The 20,923-nt window shown below is 36.2% G+C and overlaps 2 protein-coding genes across 2 annotated transcripts in view; both read right to left on the reverse strand.

The window, feature by feature from the left end:
* LOC119632808 (photoreceptor-specific nuclear receptor) overlaps window positions 1–2,694 on the reverse strand; it is a 39,120-nt gene extending 36,426 nt beyond the window's left edge. Inside the window, exon 1 of the mRNA XM_038025923.1 lies at window positions 2,640–2,694. Coding sequence (XP_037881851.1) covers window positions 2,640–2,655 — 16 coding nt within the window. The 5' untranslated portion in view covers window positions 2,656–2,694. The remainder of the gene's footprint in view (window positions 1–2,639) is intronic.
* A 9,011-nt stretch (window positions 2,695–11,705) lies between these two features.
* On the reverse strand, window positions 11,706–20,133 carry LOC119634099 (collagen alpha-1(V) chain-like). Its single transcript, XM_038028040.1, has 10 exons — window positions 20,059–20,133; window positions 16,379–17,541; window positions 16,248–16,322; window positions 16,084–16,194; window positions 15,755–16,015; window positions 14,781–15,698; window positions 14,147–14,722; window positions 13,816–14,086; window positions 12,081–13,762; window positions 11,706–12,017 (listed from the first exon to the last, which is right to left on the reverse strand). The coding sequence occupies exons 1-10, from the start codon at window positions 20,126–20,128 to the stop codon at window positions 11,874–11,876; spliced, it is 5,271 nt and encodes a 1,756-aa protein (XP_037883968.1). The 5' UTR covers window positions 20,129–20,133; the 3' UTR covers window positions 11,706–11,873.
* Window positions 20,134–20,923: the final 790 nt, after the last annotated feature.

Genomic DNA, 20,923 nt, shown 5'->3' on the forward strand with positions numbered 1-20,923 from the left:
CTATCCTTCCATTCTGAAAAAATCATGTCAAAAGGCCCATTGTCAAAGGCCCGTTGCCAGAGAGGTCACTCTTCACATCAAAAAATATTTAACTATTTACAATCGAAGCTAAAAACGTAAAAAATCAATTAATTATTTGGCAATGACAAGCATATACTCGTTACGATGGACGCCGTGTTCACTCCATCGTTTTGTACGATCTCGATAAACATTTATGCAAAAGTTCAAATAGGTATCCGACAAGAATATATGTAGAAATTTTCAGTATTCTTTTGAGGATTCGCTTACATTATCAGTTATCCCTATCTACGTGCTCTGTACAATTTAGTTAAATACTTTAGAAATTAGTCAATATTCGCGCAACTAGATATGCCTTCACATGTTTCCACAAAGACCCTGTCATTTGAATCAAATCATTTTCGAAGAGCATCGGTTTGGGATTGCAAACAGACAATGGCCGTTGAAAGAGCAGGCGAATATGCTGAAAGAGGAAACAATTCAAACTTTAGTTCATGCAATTTTGCTGTTGAACTAACCTGTCATACCATGCTTGTGATCAACTATGAATAGACAATCCAATTCAAAAAAACGAATATCTCTAGAATATCAACTATCGCTTGCAACATCAGTTTTCAATTTTTTTATGTTCTGATATGTAACCGTCTATTTCGAACGTCTACTACGTTCAGCATCGTCCGACATTTAATCAACGCAAAAAATTTGGTTTTCTCATTGCTCTTAAAAGAACAAAAGTAATGTAACCAAGACCATTGCAACTATTAAACAAATGATCAAAGAGAAATGAAATTTTGAGACGATCCATTTGATGGTTGACGCCTTCTAAAAATGATGCAGGTTTTTTATTAGAGCCTTCATCTATGAGCCAATCTCGAGAATAATTGACTGATGCGTACGTAGTATATCAAATTTCAATAATTTATTTTCATATTACTACGATGTGTGTATGGAGAAGTTCAATTGAAGTTTAAGAACAACATGTTTCACAATTTAGTTCGATTTTAGTGTCGTTCGTTAGTTATTTAATCACTTTAGTGAGTCTTTTTGTTCCTGTTTAGAAAAGTCGTTCTATTAAAGACAGTCCGTCACGATTCATTCACCGGCTTTTTTAAATTATACCCCAGGGATAAGTTCATGAGGATGTTTGCGACACTCAGAAGTCTTTGAGCAAACTTTTTTTATACCAATCGATTTACGATTTAGTCAAGTCTGTCGCCGCAACATTTTAACGTTTACTCCGCATGAAACCTCTTACGTTGAAGCAATACGTAGTAAGCAAAAATTTTCATTGTTTAACATTCCTCGAGAAAATTCGAAAAATCTTCCAATAAAATTCTCTCCACCGCACCCTCCCACGATTTTATAAAGATTCACCTAAAAAGTAATGCTTTATAAAGCAAGATAATGTAATTCTTTTGCGAATATACGTAAAGGATAGTGAAGGCTGTATGACTAATGGATGGAATTTAGTAATCGTCAACAATAACTTTTGTTTTCACTGGGGTTTGACTTCCGTGACAAGCAAATATGTTTGTAATGTTAATCTATACGCATTTTTTTTGAACCATAAACGTATCAAGGATACTATTCCAAAAATCGAATAAACCTTTTTTCGAAATGTAGAAACCTTTAAACTCTCAATAGAGCACATATAGACAGATCGCTCGTGCAATATTTCGAATTCGCCATAGAATCATCAAAGCAATTAAACTAAAGCTGAGAACAGTTGACGCGCTTACTATAGAGTAGGCTAAGAAAATTGTATTCCTTTGTAATTAAATCTTTTACACCAATCATCTTAATCTTAGAATAGAAACGGCAAATTGTTATTGTAATTTACGAGTAATGAGCAAAAACCTTTCCTTTTTTAAAGTAGAATTCTTCGAAGTTTGCGTTGAATAGCGGGTACATACTTTGGCCCATTTTTGATGCCAACCGGCATTCAAAAACCTCCAATGCTTTTGCCGCACTTGTCGGCAAATCTCCTCCGTGATCGATGGACGGACAGACGGATATACTTAAATCGTTTCTGAATTCAATGTATAATTTGTAAGCCGTGTGAAGATTCTTCCTTGATGTGATAAGCTTTTTGACAAACTGAATGCTATGAAAACATGACGCCATTGTTTTAAAGCACTTAGATACGTCTTTACAGACTCTACGTAAATTGTTCCCTATTTTTGCCAGGGCCGGTTTTATTTTCACTTAGAAACAAAATTCTATAAGTAGCAGTGCAAGTATCCGGCGTTTCACACATCAACACAAACTATAGTAAATTTCGACTTGAGATAAAAATTGGGTCAAGAGACGTTTAATTTCGCTTTTTCATCAGAAACGTCATATTCGTGGAGAAAATGATGCTAATAAAATCATTAACCCAGTCTTAAGTAACCAGAATTCTTTGTCGTATTGCATATCCAATGCTCGCCTCAGCAACATATAGGAACATTGACTTTTTAGGCTACATTCTCTTTTAAAAAAGGAAACTATATAAACCGTGGGCTATTTTATTCAATTTTTAATATCCGTTCAATTCTCTTTAAAGTCGATCATTTTGTAGAGCCGTCGGTATTGTTTCATTTCATTGAAAATTAAAAACATTTTAAAAATGCTATACACACCACTGCTTGTTCCCATCTTGCGTTGATGGAAATATTTAAAAGTTATGGTATCCAGGATGCTTTAAATTTTTTCTTTCAATATATGTCGACAATTATTCACTACTTTTACAAATTTATCAATTTTTCAATATTTAGTTTTTTTATTTTTTTATTTTGTATGTTATAGTCTTTTTAATATAATATATGCAACTTTTTAACTCATTCTAAAGTTAATTCTATAATTCTTTAATAATTTTCTATTTCTATTCATTTTATTTGCACGTTCACTACTAACCGGATGCAAGCGAAAATTTGTAATGCTAGTATTACGGTTTTTGATTAACTGTTAAGCGGAAAAGACTATTATCAAATGTATGTGAAAGCTCGAGTATCCTTTTGCTTACTACTTGCTTACTAGTTGTACGTACGTGGCAATAAACTGCAAATGTATATATACATATATATATATATATATATATATAGGAAACGTCAAACGACTATTTGACAGCAGGGTACAACAACAAAAACAAAGCAAATCACAAAAGAAAAAAAAAAAAAGGAAAAAAATATATATAAGTAAAAATGAAAACCTAAAGCCAAACCCACACTCTAAACAATTAAAAACACAGATGGACGTCAAGGCATCTTCTTCTGTATACTCCCGTATATTCGTTTCTTTTAGCTGCATAACTCACCACTGCAACCCTAATTGGGGTATGTAGCGAGAAGTTACCAATAATACTTTGAACACATTGCAGCAAATCGGAAAAACAAAAATAAACAAAAAAGTCGACAACTGCGAAAAAGCCACAAAAATGTTGCCTTATGTTTTACAGGCCGTATGAATGTGTGCATCGGTATGAATCCATGTGTATATGTGTATGTGTTTGACACAGCCATACATATATACATGTCTATGTTCATGTAAGCTTCCAAGAAGAGTGAAGTTCACTGTGTTATTACCACCATTTAACAAAGGACTGCTTCTCTTTCTAAAATGCCTTTCATTGCCAAGTAACTAAAACGAATTTTTTTTTTTTTTTTTTTTTTAGACGTATATATGCATGGGCCAACCAACCAACCGGAAAACGCCCCGTATTTTTCTTCTCTACAATGCATTACAACATTCACTGGCGTAAAATCTATGATGATTACAACAAATGTAACTTCCCATGGTTCATACACTGTAACTGACATATATATATATATCATAAGTTATGTGGGACACTGAATTCAACACAACTCATACGCCACCAGAAATTCACCACAAAGAATGTCAAGAATGATAAAAGGCTATAAGTTTAACGTTGATATATGTGCACGTATTTGTATGCTTATGAACATATGTATGTAAATATATATATATATGTATGCGTATAGGAAAATGATTTACTGTTTTTTGGTAAATAAGCCAAAGACTTTTAATTTTGCATTTTTTTTTTTTTTTATCACGAGTCATCAGTATTTTGCTGCTTGCAAGCAAGCTGGATTACCAGCTGCAAAGTCAATAGACAGGAGCGGGTTGCGAAAAAAAAAACAAAATATTATAATAATAATAATTATGTAAAAATATGTAGAAAAGAAGTTATTTTTTTTTTTTATTAAAATTTTTGAAGAAAATCTCTCTACATACATACCTACATATAAAAATATAAAAAAATTTTCCAGAAAAGTTTTGAAAATATGTAAACTGTTTTCAAGATGAAATATATAGAATTCTTTTAATTCATGCAATTAGTGCGCACAATGCTTTAGGAACCTCTTTAAAAGACGTAGACCTAAAGAACCATAATTTTCTCTCTTTTCTTCGTTGGATGAAAAATAAAAAATAATATTCGAGAACGTTAGTAAGCGTACTAAAAAATTGAATTAATTTTTATATGTACTACGGAATGGCATCACCAAGGTCATTCTCATAAGGCTTCTTTAAGAAAAAATTTTTCTCCTTTGAGGGACAGTACACACTGTCGCTATGGAATATGGATATTTGTGCGAGACATTTTATTTTTTCATTTATTAAGGATGGCCGAGTAGTGCAAACTTATATTAGCTGGCGATCAGTATGTAGAAATACGAATAGGAGTGCGTTGCAAGGGCCATACCGGAAGGCTTGTCTTTATATAAAATAATAATAAGAAGTTTCACGAAAATGTCTTCGTAGGCGTTTCACTTAACAGACTTGAAGGGAATTACTGTGTTTGTAGAAATATACATACAATAAAAAGTCTAAAAATTTTTGTTTTCGGATCAATAAGAAATTACTTTGTTTATCGAAATCCAAACATTTCAAAATGGTTTTGCCTATTTTGTTAATATCTATTCCAAATGTATGAATAAACAATACAAAGAACAAGTATATAGAATAGCATGAACATATATATAGGGAAGATCAATCGGGCGACAGATCGATAAACGAACAAGTGATTTGAAGAACAAATGAATGGACTAACTGATATTTAAATGATTGAAATAGGGGCTAACGAGTAAAAAGGAACGCTATCACCGATAGGCAATGAAAAGAGTAGACAGGTAAATGACGTACAGATGACCGAAGGGACTGGCAGCAGATGAACGGCCTTCCATTTGTGGCGATGGATGAATGATCGAAGGACAATGCACTAAGAAACGAATGAAAAAATTTACGGGGATTGATCAACGTTTAAACAAGCAGATGAATACATTGATAAACAGAAAGATGTTCGGGCGAATGCGTCGATGTGACGAAAAACGATTGAACAATGAATATGAACAGAAGGATGACAGAGGTACGAATGGATCGACGGCTATGACTATGAAATGAAATAAGGGACAAATGGACATGTCAGTAAATGAAAGCACGGATGTATAAGCAGAGGAGGTGACCTAGAATCGCATGTTGATCAAGCAAATTTATTTATGAAAACTAGCCGATATTTTCGTACTAAGCCCCCTTAACAACATAAGAGTTTAAAAAAAAAAAACATTAATTATCCTTACAACACCACTGTAGAGGCGTGTTTCAATTAACTTACCGTGCCACAGGTTTTCTGCTAAAAAAAGTAAAGAAACATATACATGCACGCAAAGTCAAAATAACACAGGATTATAATAAATCTATGTATTTACCTCTGCATATAAACGTTTTATATACAAGTACATAAAGGTACATATATGTATCAGGTGGTGAATTCTCGACGTTTATAAGGGTTGATTTATTGGCTAGTGTTTGCTGAAGCGCAAACGAAATGACTTTACGTGTCTCACATTTAATGTATTGGTTAAGCAGTTTACCCTCGTACAGAGTCTTTTTACAAAAATTTCTTCTTTCAGAAATGTACGAAGTTCGTTTTAATACTTAAAAATGTGCGAGGTCCCGTTCAAAATTCTTAAAAGGTCAACAAAATGAAGTCGGACATCAAATAAAAACAATGACGTACTATTCAAAAGCTAGAGAATTTTTCATTCAAACTTTTTTAACAGTGCGGTATATAGTATGTATAAGAAAGATACGCTTGTTTAGGCTCATCTGAGACAAGCGTGACGATCAATTATTTTTAATTTGTCGATCAAACCAGGATGATTTGAATATATAGCTAAGATAACTTTAAAACTCTTTGCATTCATTCAATTTACAAAGAGAAGTGAACAGGCGCACATATCTTCCAAGCTTATATATCTTACAATGAAAATAATCTCATACCTATACACTATGATCTAACATGATTAAAATCAGATAATTTGTATTGATCAATAATTTTTTCTTTTGTTAATATTAACTGCCCCTTTATAACATGAATCGAAACTAGGAAAAAATCTTTTTCGTGGCGTGCAAGGCATATCTAACTTAGTGAAACTATTTTTACACATGTAAGGAATCACCTAAGTACCAGTATGTTATTACGTTCAACACCCCAAAAAGACAACCCACTCAATCGTATATATATTCTCATCTGTACTCATATTCAAGAATGTCTTCTAACGTTGATGCTATAAAACATTGTAGCTGTGGTTATATTAACCAGTAAGGATGCACAAAGTCATATTACCAGTTATTCGCATACATACACAACGATAACGTTAACAAAAAGCCAACTTTTTCTCCTGTTGGTGTTAACTCAACCTTCTCATTAAATAACTCTTCGCAGACTGCTCTCACAATACATAAAGTTAAGCGAATTTGTGCCATCAAAAAGTCGCTTTTTTTATTATGGTTCTTAATGTTGTGTATAAACCTCTTTGCTCCGCAGAAAAACACTCGTGTCGGTATATAGACATTTATTTACCAATTCATAGACAATTTAGATTTCGTAACTCCACCTACTACTGAGAGAACTCTTAAATTGCAAACACCCTTAAACTTAATGTAAATGAATCTGACATGCGCGATAACATGTGGTGAATTTATCACACTCTCCCTCTGTTTCTCTCTTTCTCTCTCTCACGCTATTATTTGCGCATTTTACTTCGTCTCTGAAAGTCATTGAAGAAATCAGCTGTTTTTTAACTTTATGATTTTTTGGTATGTCCTTATGTGATTGACTTTTACATACATATACATACATATGTATATTTATACATATATATATATAAAAATTTATATGCATTAAACCAATGTATAAGCATGTGTGCTTAAAATTTGTACACAATTTGCAAAGTGAGAATATACGTCCACACAAACTATAGATATATAAAATAATGACAATACTTAAATACAACGACAGTGAACAACTTAACCTAGAACAATTATAACGTAATCTGAAATCAACTATAATTTTTCTGGATACCAAGTTTAATTTACACTCGACATCTCGCTAATTATGAATATTTTAAATCATGCGTAATCATCAGTTTAAATGTCAATGGGCGTAGATTTGCCCCACCCTTTATTCGCGCATCTTCGCGGCCTAAGAAAATTAAAAAGACAAAATTTCGTAGACAATATGTGAATTCTTCGAAACAAATTTAATGATAATCATGATCTACCCAAGATTCTCCCAGGGACCAGCTAAACAAGCAAATCAGGATAAAAAGAAAGAAATTTGTAGCATTTTTTTATCAATAACTACTATTCACCATAAATAATTATATTTATTATATCGGTCATATATTTATAAAAAAACAGAGGTAGTAGCACTTGAGCCTAAAACGAGTTATTCTACCTAGTCTAAATGATTTGCGACACTGGATACACTAAATCCTGTAACTGCTTAAGTGGATTCAGACCCACTTGTTTAATAGGTTTATGCACGTCTATTGATCTATGGAACCCACTCGTCGAAATTTTTGAGCAAGATTGACGAAATTAAAAAAGGATTGCATGGGAGCGCTCTATATACAACGTTATATATATGGAAAAAAAATGGAAATTCCAAAAATTTCTCAACAAAAATCATCGAGTAACGGTAATCCGGCACGAGTAAGCTTTCATGTGGCAAAGAAATCAAATTCTTAATATTATGTTTACCTCATAACTCAACCTCATTTCAGGTAAGGCTTCTTAAAAAAAGAGAAACTTTATATGACAAAAATTGATCAAGAACGATGAGGTTTCTTGACTAGAAAGTCAATTTTGCTAAATTGAAATCATGTCAGTTCGTTGTACAGTCTGCCATATACAGCTTCAATAAAAGGTATGGGTTTTCATGGAAACGAGATAAAATTTTTGGTATTCTATAAACGAAAATGTATGAAGAATTCTATTAGACAGAGCGGTGTAGCATATTAATTCCGCACTTTTGTCCGAATATAATATTTTTCCGGGTTTTTTATTATCAACATGCAAGTTCCATAGTTCTTTAAAAAGAAAGTTATTTAAAAACACGAAGAAAATTTTTTCTGTAAGGGACGGAAAGATACGATTATAATAATTTTCGTTATCCGTTTTTAAAAACTAAAAACTACATACTAGAGGCATAAAGAATTACGCGTCGCAGATCCCATTAAGAGTAACTTAGTATAAATTTTTTCATGTCTAAGAAACGTTTTAGTCAAGTTATCAAAGCCGCAAAAAATATCCCAATCGTAAAAATTAATATTGAACGCTGCGTTTTGGCCAGCAACGTCACCGCTAGAGTGACTAGAGTGTGCAACTGTTGTCCATGCAATCGCGTCCACAGTAACGAAGAAGTTGTTATAACCTCGAGGGTTGTAACGAAAGAAAAAATCTCAAAGTAGCCAAACCTGGCTAAAACCTGGTGAAACTGTTACTTCTGAATAAATGATCAATTTGAACGACGCATTGAAAGAAAAAGATGGAGAGATCTCTTATGAGTAATAATGTAATCTTCCTTCAAGGTAATGGACAACACAAAAATTAAAGCCCATTATGATTACATTGAAAAAACACGGTGGGGATGTTGCTTCTTCGCACAGAAATCACACACACTTTCTGATCAAGGCTGCAGCGATTGTGAATAGAATTAAAAGTAACTAAACGAATAAATTGCTCCCAGTTGTGAAAACAGAAAATAACTAGCGATGGATGACCTCTTTAATAAAAAATGTTTTTCCAATACGTTGAAATAAGCGTCTTGTATAAAACAATGTTTCTTTAAGGCGTAGCAGACGCATACAAATTTAATGCAGCCAAGCAACCTTAGAAGAACATGTCGAAGGGATCCCCCAAATTAAAATGTCGTTAATCGTAAGCAAACCTAAAACTTAACTAATCTGTAAACGAACTTAATTTGATTTTACTAGACTATTAACCTAAATTTAGAAATTGATATTGACTTTGCTATCAATATTTACACGAACAAGCGTATCATAGTAAGCAGCCCACTCAATGCCGCTGGTTGAAAATATTTACACGTTAGGCATACGATTAGAAAATTTAAGAGCCGATAGCATGTGTTGCCAGTGCTCAATGTCTTTTTTTAGTCTAAGAATTGATTTCATTAGTCTAAAATTAAAATAATAATAAATAATAATAAAAAATTTAATCCATTGAAATAATAGTGCACCCAACAGAAGGTGACACATGCAGAGACGAAGTACACACATGACATTTACCACTCGACTAATAGCATGTGCGCGTATAAGTAGCCCCAGGCCATCAAGGAATACATCTTTATGTTTCTGATTTATATTATCTTCGCGCTTCATTTGACCACAATAGAAGGTAAAATTTGTAAACCACGTTGAATTTTTTAAATAAACGTTTTGAATTCCTACTTACAATTTCAAGAAGCAGACAATCAGTCGTATCTTACAAAAAAATTTTTTTTCTAACAAAAATGATGAGATATTTGACACACGTTCAGTGTTTACAGTATTGGAAACTAATGATTTTTCAAGCCCGTGCAAACAAAATTTCTTCGGAACACGCTAATATGCAAATTGTCACTCGATGTTTTTAAATCTGCTGTCCTAATACTTGATCCAAAATTTGAACATGACTTTCAAGTCTGCTTATAACGTTGCAGTTGCTTTTTTCCACAGGAAACGTACAATCTAACATTGCTCCAAAATTTTGCGCAAAAAGCTCTGCTTTTCTCCTATCCATCAAGTTAAAAATTGGACGTTGAGGATCTAAAATAAATATTTTTAGGGCAATAAAAGCAAATTCAAGAAGTAAGCTAAAGGTCCTAATCAATTTTTCTGCGAAAAAAAAGACCGAAAAAAATATTTTTTTTGAAATTTTTTTCTAAATGGTTTTTAAAAAAAATGTTTTTTTTCAAATTTTTTTCTAAATGGTTTTTAAAGAAAGAAAATTGTTTTTTTCCTTAACATATCTCAGTATTTCTTCTTATACAGAATGTATACAACCTCCGGGTAAAAAGCATAAATAAGGATATATTTGAAAATTTCTTTCCATTGTTAATCCCTACTAAGAAGAAACTTATTAAGCGACGTAAAAAAAATGCATTTAAATTAAGAGACGTTAAAAAAAGTCTGCTATTTTTTTTACCAACGGCACGCTTTCATAAACTGTATATTAATTCAGAGAGTGGCTTAAAAATAGCGAACAAAGGGACACAAATTGTAAGAAAAAAAAAAAAAGAAATGTTTACAAAGCATTTGTAATGGATTTATAATGTTTTATATTCTAATTATGCCAGGCATGCACAGTCACATAAATACAGATAGAATTTATGCATAAAAACGTGAATTTTAATGCATTAAAAATAACAATTTAGAATTTTTTATACCTACTGGTAAAGCACAAGGGTTTACTAGCTTAGTCATTCAGTTTGTAATAATCGATAATAAAAATTCAAATTTTTGAAGAATATACTAGAACTTGTCTGTTTCTAGACACAACATATGATATGATATTGAATGCTTTTACAATTAAATTTGCATTTAAAAAAAAAGGGATGTATATATTTATACATCTTTATTTACTTCAACAGGTATTTGGTGACTAAGAGGAGAATACGCTGACCTCTTTTCCCTTATGTAATTTAAAAAAGAAAAAAAAATTTTTTTCTGCTTTCCACATTTCTAAAACGTCCATGATTGGTCATAAATTAAAGTGATTTAAAAATATGAAATAAATCATATTCAGATGAAGTCGAATATTTTATCACTTAGCAGTGGCTCGTTTAAAAATAAATGCGTGGAACTGCAAATATAATATGTTAGGAAAGTAATCATCTCAGTTTATAGCTTGAGCTTTACAGATTTTCAAGGATAATAAAAACGTAAGAATAACCTGCTGGACGTACAACATATTGAAGGTTATTTATGTAAGAAGATAGAGGAAAAAGTTTATTAATTAAACGAGGATAAAGGAGAAGTGTCAATGGACTTAAGCTAACTTGTTAGATTAACCGGATGAAGAGAAATGAAAAAAAACTAAATTTCTTCATTTTATGTTCTTCATACTTGTCAAGGAATATTGTTAATAGCATTTCCTAACCACACTTCAAACATATCACAAACTTTATATACACTTTTACGATGAATGTAAAGATGTACAAAGCAATAGAAAGAAAACAATGGCGAAAACAAATCTCTGACAATAGCAAATGTAAAGAAATATGTATTTTTTTTTAATAATTGTTTAGTTTAAAACTTTAAAAGAAATAAATTATTTAGTTTTTCACAAAAAAAAAAGAAACTTCTCGATATATTTGATAAATTGCGTATCCTTTCATATTAAATAAATACGTTTTTACATAAAATATAAATGCTTGTAAATTTCTACACTATTCCTAACTATTTTTCACTTAAAATTTCTGGCAGTCAAATAGAAAATCTAATTATAGCTTAAAGCTAGAAATTGTCTAACTAAAAATGGTATACAAAGAGTCTAGCAGAACTAGTGTCAGATTATATAAAACACACAGGCCCAACTTTATAGCCGAAAGCTTGGTCGTCATTGCCATAATCCTTGGGGAAAAAATCGATAATAGGTAAGTAATTTAAGCGTTTAGTTTTGAACTCAAGCTGTGTGATTCCACTAGCAAATGCCAACTGTAATGAAGAAATGTTCATACATTTGTTAATGAAAACACTTGGAATTTTTTTTATACTTACCTCACAATCATCCTTAACAATTTCCTTTTGAACTTCTAAGCTGTTATGTGTTATTTCCATTTCATTATCGGCCATAAATTTCAACGACTTTTCATAATTATCACGTGAACGATCATGCCAAGCTATTACGTTTTGACAATAAAACGTAAAATTTTGATAAGCTCTCTCTGACATTATGCGTAAGAATGTCAATTGCACTGTGCCTACAGCGTCGTAAGTGATTTGAGAGCCCCCCTGCAGTTTGGAAAACCATCGTTTTTCGCCGACGTTCCGCCAAGGCACAAGTGGAAGTTCGGCTGTCTGCGTGTCTGGAGAAATGCAAGTCTCCCCTTTGGCCGTCATATTACAAAAAACGTAAATAGCATCATCCGACATACCACCATTCGGGTCAATCCAATACCAATCATCTTTAAATTGAGGATGAGCAAAAAACAAGTCCCTGCATGTTCGCGCAGGATTATCTTGTACTCCAGAAGGCTTGCGCATTTTATCCATCTCCTTACTTATACGGTAAATGATTTTATATACATTCGCAATTTTGGAATTCGAATCATTACCGTTGAACTTTCTTCTTCTTTTTTTTTTGCCTCTCTTCTTTTCCGTGGAAACGACAGGCTCTGGAGGGGGCAGTGCCCCCATCAATTCATTTACATCTTCGTCTTCGTCTATCGATATTGATGCGTCGACGTCTCGCCTACGTCTAATTTGGGATTTAGTTGACGAATATTGTTGCATTTGGAACAATAACTCAGGTGGTATGAGAGGAGCTTCAACTGGTGCTCCAGGGGGTCCAGGCGGCCCAATAGGTCCCATTTCTCCTTTATTTCCTGTGTTCCCTTCCGTTCCCTTTGGACCAGGTGGTCCATTTGGCCCCGCTAATCCTGTAGGTCCTTCATTTCCCTTAGGTCCTTCCATACCCATAGGTCCGGGATCGCCTTTAGGTCCCTCGCTTCCCTGTACTCCTCTTAGGCCGCGGTCACCTTTCTCTCCTTGTTCTCCCTTAAGGCCTACAATACCAAGTTCTCCACGATGACCTTTTTGCCCTCTACGTCCACGGTCACCTTTTGGACCAGCAATGCCTGGCAAACCGACCTGCCCTTCTCTGCCTTCAACACCCATTAGACCTGGAAGCCCAGTTTCCCCGACGGGTCCCGGTTTGCCACTTACACCTTGAGGACCAGTTAAGCCTGGCGGACCTTGCGGTCCACTCAGTCCATCTGGACCAGTTGGTCCTACATCTCCTTTGTCACCTTTTTCACCATTTGATCCTATGGAACCTTGGGGTCCTGGCGGTCCTTCAGGTCCCTGTTTCCCCGGTGAACCAGGCTCACCTACTGTGCCCTGTGGACCTGGTTCACCTGGTTGTCCCGCCTGACCCGGCTTTCCTTCTTCTCCCTCCAAACCGTCTTCTCCTTTAGGACCCATTAAGCCATAGTCGCCTTTCGAGCCGGGAAACCCTCTTGGACCAATGTCTCCTTTAGGACCTTCAGGGCCTTGTACGCCTTGTTTTCCTGGCGATCCTTCAGGGCCGGACTTTCCTTCTTCACCTTTAGGTCCCAGAGGCCCTTTCTCACCCTGCATACCAGGAGGACCAATTGGACCTTGAGCTCCTTGTGGCCCATCAATTCCAGGTAAACCAGGAGAACCGCGTGGACCCGGCTTTCCAGGTAAACCGGCAGATCCTAAAAACCAAACAATTAGCATTATTTTTCACAGCATTTCGCCGTCTCCTTACCCTTTGTTCCTCTTCGCCCTTGTTCACCTGGTGGGCCTAATGGACCTACAGGTCCCATCATTCCTTCATCACCTCGTTCACCTTTTATGCCTGCTGGACCAGGAAGGCCTTGCAATCCAAGTTTTCCTGCCGAGCCGGTCATGCCAGGAACACCGTCTTCACCCTTAATACCTCTATGACCCTGTTCACCAGGCGGGCCTCTTTCTCCTGGTCCTCCTGGGGGACCAGCTTCCCCTCTGGGGCCTTGTGAACCAGGGGAACCCAAGGGTCCCTTTGTTGTAAATTTTTATTATAATCTTAGTCCCATTAAAGCATTTACAAAAACTCTTACCATATCACCTTGATTGCCTTTTAAGCCTTTCTCACCCGGCAGTCCTGCATCTCCTTTATCGCCATCTTCACCAGGAGTGCCAATTGGTCCTGGTGGACCTGGCAAACCTCTTACTCCTGCAACCCCATCTCTGCCAGCAGGTCCTATTAACCCTCTCTCACCTGTTTCGCCCTTAGCTCCTGATGCTCCTGCATTTCCTGGAGGGCCTGTTCCACCTTGCACGCCCTGAAGACCTGGGGAGCCAGGCTCTCCTATTGCACCTTTATCCCCTGGTGGACCAGAAGCGCCGGTCAAACCTTGCTCACCCTTAAAACCTGGCAAGCCCGGTTGACCTTGATGGCCGCGTTCGCCGGGAAATCCTGGTAACCCCGTAGGACCTTGAGAACCAGTACCACCCATTGGTCCCGGAGGACCTGGTAGGCCTTCCTTCCCAGCCTCGCCCGGTATTCCAGCTTCTCCCGGCTGTCCGGGCAATCCAGGAATTCCAGGCTCACCTATGGGACCCATTTCTCCTGGAGCTCCGCGAGGTCCAATCACTCCTGGCTCGCCAGGTGGTCCCGGTTTTCCTGATTCGCCCTAAATTAATAATTGGTTATTCACGTTTGTAGTTCTTATAAAGAGTTCTTAAAGATACCGGTTGTCCTCTTTCTCCAGAAGGTCCTTGAACTCCTGATTTCCCATCAACTCCTGGTGCACCTGGCATGCCAATAAAACCCCTAGGACCCTCCGCACCCTGAGGACCCCTTTCACCTTGTGGTCCCGATGGTCCTGGTTGGCCAGTATCTCCCTTTGGACCAGGGTTACCATCACTACCTCTTTTACCACGCGAACCTCTAAATCCTCTAGGGCCAATTTCGCCTCTTTCACCAGTGGTTCCCTGCGGTCCACGTTCACCTTTTACTCCGACTGGACCAGTAGCGCCTGCATCTCCCTTATCACCTTTATCACCTGAAGGCCCCGGATAACCTTGGAATCCTTGAAGACCTTGTTTTCCTTTTTCACCAGGAGATCCTGGAGGACCCATTTCTCCCCGTGGACCCTCAAATCCTTTTGGCCCCTCAGGCCCCTCTATCCCTGGCGGTCCCGGGACACCTGCTGGGCCGCGTTCCCCTGGAGAACCCCTATCGCCTTTATCACCGTCTACTCCACGCTCTCCCGTATCGCCTTTATCTCCTAATAAACCACGAGGACCATCATCCCCCTTTGCTCCACGAGAACCAGGAAAGCCAACCGACCCTTGCACACCTTGCAAACCCTGGTCACCTTTGGGTCCCATTGCGCCCGGTGAACCAGGCATACCAGGGGAACCATCTGCTCCTGGCAAGCCAGGCAAACCGGACTTTCCACTTGGCCCCGGTATACCGGGAAATCCAGATTTTCCTTGAGGTCCTGGAGAACCTATAGCTCCTGGAGGCCCTGTTTGTCCAGGCTGACCCGTCTGTCCAACAGGCCCGGAATTACCTTTTGCTCCTGGCTGACCTTCAGTACCTTGCGGTCCAGGAGCTCCAGCAGACCCTGGAAAGCCTCGCGGACCAGGAAAACCCCGTGGACCCTGCAAAAAAAAAATATTTTTAAACATGCTTCCAACAGGGCTTTTAATAATTGTACCAATTCACCAGAGAGACCGGGTAGACCAGCAGGACCTTCCTCACCTGGTTGACCTTCTACTCCTTGCTGTCCTTTCTCACCTCTTTGGCCCGGAGCTCCGCGATGACCTTTTTCGCCGGGTATACCAATGGGACCCATTAGTCCCACCTCACCTTTAGGCCCTTGTGGGCCCTGAGCACCACGTTCTCCATCCCGACCAGAACGACCGCGACGACCCTCGCGTCCTTGCGGTCCAGCTTGACCTCTTAATCCCCGCAACCCCTGAAGCAAGTAAATATTCTGATGGGTTAGATGAATAATTTGACTTTTAATAGACCACAATTACTTACTGGCTCGCCAGCATCACCTGGCTCACCTTTTTCTCCTTGTGGACCGGTAAGACCGACTGGACCGGAAGGACCAGTCAGACCCATGGGACCTTCAGATCCGCGTAAGGCCATCTAAAACATAATCATTACACATTGTTTAAACTAAAGCAACAAGTTGACTCTACCATGTGTTGAGATATCATTTGACGCAAGGCCTCTGCCTGCGTGTCAGGACCTTTCTCATTTCCAGCGTGAGATGTCTAGTAAAAATAATGAGTTGAAAAGAGCTTTCTACAGGACATTAAGTACAAATTACCGGCACCACAAAAACGTGACCTGGTGATCCTTGAATGCCAGGCATTCCAGGTAAACCATCCCTACCAGAGTCACCCTTTGGACCGCGATCACCCTGCGATCCTGGAAGACCAGTATAACCACGGGGTCCAGGATAACAGGGGGAGCTACTACTAATGCCAATGTCAACAGGATCGCCCAAAAATGAGTCATTACCCACAGATTCTTCTGTCACAGAGCCAGGTATGATATCTTCATAATCCCAAGCCGATGTCACTAATTCCACAGAAGTTAATTCCGAAGAAACTGTCCTACCGTCCCCACCAACACGTGTGGTTTCAGTTTCACCAGTAAAATTTTTATCGTCGCTTTCAGTTAAATATCTTTTTTCATCAGGAAAATATCCAACTACGCTAAAATCGTATGGTTCCGAATGATAATTGCTAATATTGACTTGATGACGCTGGTAAGGAGGTATCCCTATGAGGGATGAATTAGCAGTTTCTCTGCCTAAAGCAAGATTGGATGGTGTAGGAAATTTGGTAGTTGTCTCAGAAGATTCCAAACATTCGGGTACGTACTTAGTGCAAACTTCAAAACCAGCCTCGGGTGTGTTTACAATGGCCATCATTTGGATATCACCAGTAAAAAAACCATCATCACTGCTCATCTGTACACCAGTCAATATAAGCCCGTTGGTTGCTATCGAACTTCCAAAAGAACGTTGCACTCGTCTTGTTATTTGCTTTGTACAATCTAAGTTTAAAGTGGTCGTTGTACCTTTAACACTAACACCAAGACGATGCCAACTATGATCATTGATACCAATTCCGAAATTTATATTATTACGTTGTTTAAAATTGGCATCAATTTGTTCATAACTTAAAGTGATTTCAGTACCCACTGCCAATGACAAAATTTCCTCACTTTCATCTGAATAAATAGTAAAAACTGGAGCTTTTAACTGATTAGTGCGATTACTGCGTAAAGCTAAAACTATAGAAAAGTCTGTAGGGAAACCATAGGGGAAAACTTCGGCCGTTTGCACGGTTAAAATGGCATCTTTTGTTATTCGATAGGCTGGTGGATAATTATACATTCCGGTGTCACAAATACCTGGTACGGCTGCTACGCCGGGTGGTAATTCCGGTAAACCAAATTCCTTTATTAAATCGGTTACATAAACTGAAAAAACAAAAAAATAAATTGAAGCAAAGATAAAAATAATCGGTAACTATTTAGAAATCACCGCTAGTTATTCACATAGTTACATATGATTATTATTATGCTTACGTGTTCGTTGCATAAAGACATAGTTTTAAAGAGAGAAAAGAAGCTAAAGAAATTAATTTAAATTAGTGTCAAGTTCTAACAAACAATTGTTTTCCATTAATAATGCGGTTATGTTTGACGAGCCCAAGCGAACAAGTGCGTATGACCAACTAAATCAATCAGTTGTCCTCGATTTATATTAAGAATCGAAATTGCGTAAAAAAGGGAAATCTTGAAATCTTGAAACGGAAACTTGGCATTTATTTAAAGAAATTGTTTTACTTATATACGCATTTTTCTTATTTATTTTTTTTTTTTTCTTATCGAAGATTGTTAAATGATTTATGTTTGTTCATCATTTATGAATTTTATATAGCCTTTAAGTCTCTATCTATCGTTTCGTCTATCGATAACATCTGGTTGTTGTTGTTGTAGTTGAAACTTATTTTTTTCTTTCTTGCATTCAACGCCATTTGACTTAATTTTAATAAATTTTCCTATAAACATTTATCAATGAAATTATTTAACACCAAGTAGTACTCGCTGAATATTGTTAATGTTGCATTTATATAGGACGTGCACTCTATCAGTTTACCAAAAAAAAAATTTCAAAATAAATTTCTGCCATTAAATGAACATACTAAAACACCAAACGGTTTAAACAAATATATAGATGTCGTCTTTGATTCATTGAGAACTATACCAAATATACCGTTATAAATCAAGCAGTAAAAGTGACCACATCATCGTCAATGATGATTGCTACCAACAACGTGTTCGCAAAATCGTCGCCGCATCCGTAATAGCACGAAATAACGAAGCAATTCAATTGTATAGACATAAAGCCCCCAGAACGTAGCCTTTCATCACTGACTTCTCTTTCAATGATTTTTTATACAGATATCTCAATCTTTCTCTCTCACTTCCCCCCTCTCTCTCTCTCTCTCTCTCTCTCTCTCTCTCTCTCTCTCTCTCTCTCTCTCTCGCTTTCTTTATCTATTTCTATTTATATTTCTTCGTCTCACCACTTCCTCTGTTCAGTAATTTATCCACTTTCTAGAAGAGAAAGTAAACTAAAATGCAGGACGCTCAGGTCGGTGACTGGTTCACCTTGAGAAAGAAACAACTGTCTTGCACCGGCAACCATACAGTACCTAAAAAAGAAACTAACGGAATGCATTGTACTGAAACATTTACTTTTGATTTATGCCATGAAATTATTGTGATATTACTTTAACATTAGATAAAGGGAACTGTTCTTAAAAGCATAACATATCTTAAAAAATGAGAAAAGAATTATGCGAAGCCGTTGAAAGTTTCTGTATACTTTGATATAAACTAAAGTTACCAACGAAATTATTTGAAAACACTCTGAATCTGAGCTATGCCTTAATAAGAGTGGTCCCATTGGAAACTTATTTGTGAACATTTAGGTTTGGAACCATTTTCAAATCTCAAAACGATTATAGTCAATTTAAATAATAATAAATGAATTGCGTTAATAAAGTTTTGTTTTTATACATATTTGAAATTTGTACAATCATTTTTCTTCCGCAAAGCAAGAGAAAGACTTATTTACAAATTGCCAAGTCAACCTCGTCAAACGAACTTAAACATGCTCTTGTATGTTTTGATAATTAAGTTCAGTTCAAGCATTCAATAGCATATGCATAAGCTTGCTTGTTCAGTTTTTTTTTTACTTTTTATAGTTTTACATCTTCTTTATTATATGCACCATCGAAGAAAAGAGGAATGTTGTATTCCTCATATAATTTGGTGCGCGATAACTCCACTCTTCATATTCTTAGTTGAGAGCCAACCATTGAGTTCGATTGGTTGATATGATTCCCACTAGATTAGACTGACAATAGGCAAACGATGTCATCTTCATATTACTTATTAACGGAAGACCCAAGATTAATATTCTTAACGATCTGTCTGTCCTTCCTGGTTCATACTATAGCTCTGCATAACTGTCTGTCTATGTCTATTACAAAAATCAATACTTCGTTTTTCTATTTCTTTACTTAACTGAAATAAAAGGTGTGGGGTCAGTTTAAGAAAGCAAATGATCCGTTTACATAGACGTCTACAGATATCAGATATGGATTTGAAATTTATTAGAAAAGACTTAAAATGGAGAGAACTTTTTACGCGCGTTAAAAATGATGGGCAATTAGGCTTCGTATAAAGACGTTTGTCACTTTCTTAGTTATGCTACGATCGATTCATATGCGAACCCATTGAAACGATTTGTTAATGACTCTGCTGACACAATTATAGACAGTTTTATGAGCACAATAAATACTTATAAAATAAATTTCTTTGAAAAATAAATACTCTTTATTATATGGCACAATTTTTTTTTTTTTTTGATTTATTTATTTATTTTATTGATATCGAATTATTAATTAATATTTTCATGCTTACCTTCATTACTCTCGTCAGCCGTTGAAAATTTTAGAAACATTAATATACAAATTCCATAAAAAGGCAACATTTCAAAAAAACGCCAATAGAAATTTTTATTTGAGAAATTTAAGAATAGCGGCCATTTAATTAACATTTCGTTAGAAGTACGAAATGTTTTTTACTTTTTTTGTAATGTTTACAATACACACATACTTTTAGAAACTAAAATTAAAGTAAGAAAAAAAATTATGTTCGCATGAGACTAAGATTTAATTGATGCCCGCCCGCTTAAACTAATGCATGTACGGAGGATAATTTTGGGTGTCTTTGGACAAATTATTTACAAATTAATATCTGCTATGAACGTTGCAAGCAATAACTTTTTGGTTGCACGTCGTCTTACTGATGGATATTCATCTCTAAACTGGATGTGTACAAAAGTTAGCGATCGTATGCGTACATTTTAAACGTACATTGGTACGTTTAAAATCTTACGAATTTCATAGTCTTTCAGAGACTCTGATAAACATTCCTTGAGTACCCAGCCAATGTTCGCTAGTTCAAATCCAAGTGCCTTTGAGCGCACTTGGTCGTAAGTACAGTGAATACTCAATAGGCAAAAAGTATATATAGCATTTCCCGATTGGGCACATATACCCATTGAACTACAGCCAATTTCCTGCCCTTTTCTCTTTCCGCATTTTTCCGAGCGTTACCCTGTTATGCTAAAAAGAAACTTCCCCTGAGTGACTACACCATATTAAAAAAAAAAAATAGATAAATAAAATCTATTATTCTCCTATCCTGCCATGAAAGTCGAAAATGGTGAAGATTTTATTAGGAAGAAAACATTGATTCATTTTTATCGCAGGAATCTGACGTC

This window comes from Glossina fuscipes, unplaced genomic scaffold, assembly GCF_014805625.2.
Source record: "Glossina fuscipes isolate IAEA_lab_2018 unplaced genomic scaffold, Yale_Gfus_2 2, whole genome shotgun sequence".
NCBI classification, from domain to species: domain Eukaryota; kingdom Metazoa; phylum Arthropoda; class Insecta; order Diptera; family Glossinidae; genus Glossina; species Glossina fuscipes.

Coding starts and splice junctions, on each gene's coding strand:
- LOC119634099 (XM_038028040.1), bottom strand. CDS start 20,128: ATGTTGCCTTTTTATGGAATTTGTATATTAATGTTTCTAAAATTTTCA. Junction 16,195..16,247: donor AAATGATATCTCAACACATG/GTAGAGTCAACT, acceptor ATTATGTTTTAG/ATGGCCTTACGCGGATCTGA. Junction 14,723..14,780: donor CTGGAGAAAGAGGACAACCG/GTATCTTTAAGA, acceptor TTATTAATTTAG/GGCGAATCAGGAAAACCGGG.